Raw genomic sequence first — 601 nt, 5'->3', positions numbered from 1 at the left:
CACACGCACTTTTTTTAGGGGTTTTCTGATTAAAAGCTGGCCGCGCTGTCCGGCGCCGTGGTTTTGGGTGAGTTTGTGGGGATTTAGGGACTTGTGGGGCCCACGTCCCTCTGGGTGATGTCATAGCGGCTGGGTGATGTCACAGCGCACCGGCCAGGGTCCTCAGGGTGGCATCGAGGCGTGCATGTGTTGTCACACCCCAAGACCCATCGCCTGTCCGTCACCGTGATGTCACACCCTGCCACATCCTGTGTAGGGCATTATGATGTCACGACAAGCGTGTGGCATCCGACTCATGCCTGTATGATGTCATGCGGGCTGTCACATGTCCCTAAGTGATGTCGTGCATGCCTGCGTGATGTCACACCCACCATCACACAGCCAGCGGTGACGTTGACACATGCCTGCATGATGTCACACCCATGCTCACGTCTAGCGGTGATGTCACACACACTTGTGTGATGTCACACCATCCGTCACGCGTCCAGCAGTGACGTCACACCACCCAACTCATGGCTGCAGAGCATCACACGAGCTATCTCCCACCCACGAGCGGCATCGCGCCATGCCACGCACACTTGTGTGATGTCACGCCAGCCAG

General features: G+C 57.7%; 1 protein-coding gene across 1 annotated transcript in view; it reads left to right on the top strand.

Annotated features, from left to right (window-relative positions):
* The window catches only part of ESAM (endothelial cell adhesion molecule), a 2,542-nt gene extending 2,235 nt beyond the window's left edge, over nt 1-307 (top strand). The window contains exon 4 of the mRNA XM_019470381.1: nt 257-307. Within this exon, the coding sequence (XP_019325926.1) occupies nt 257-307 (51 nt within the window). The remainder of the gene's footprint in view (nt 1-256) is intronic.
* Nucleotides 308-601: the final 294 nt, after the last annotated feature.

Source organism: Aptenodytes forsteri, unplaced genomic scaffold (genome assembly GCF_000699145.1).
Source record: "Aptenodytes forsteri isolate BGI_AS27 unplaced genomic scaffold, ASM69914v1 Scaffold126, whole genome shotgun sequence".
Lineage (NCBI taxonomy): Eukaryota > Metazoa > Chordata > Aves > Sphenisciformes > Spheniscidae > Aptenodytes > Aptenodytes forsteri.
The sequence above is the reverse complement of the archived record's forward strand: the minus strand, read 5'-3'. Positions and strand labels throughout refer to the sequence as shown.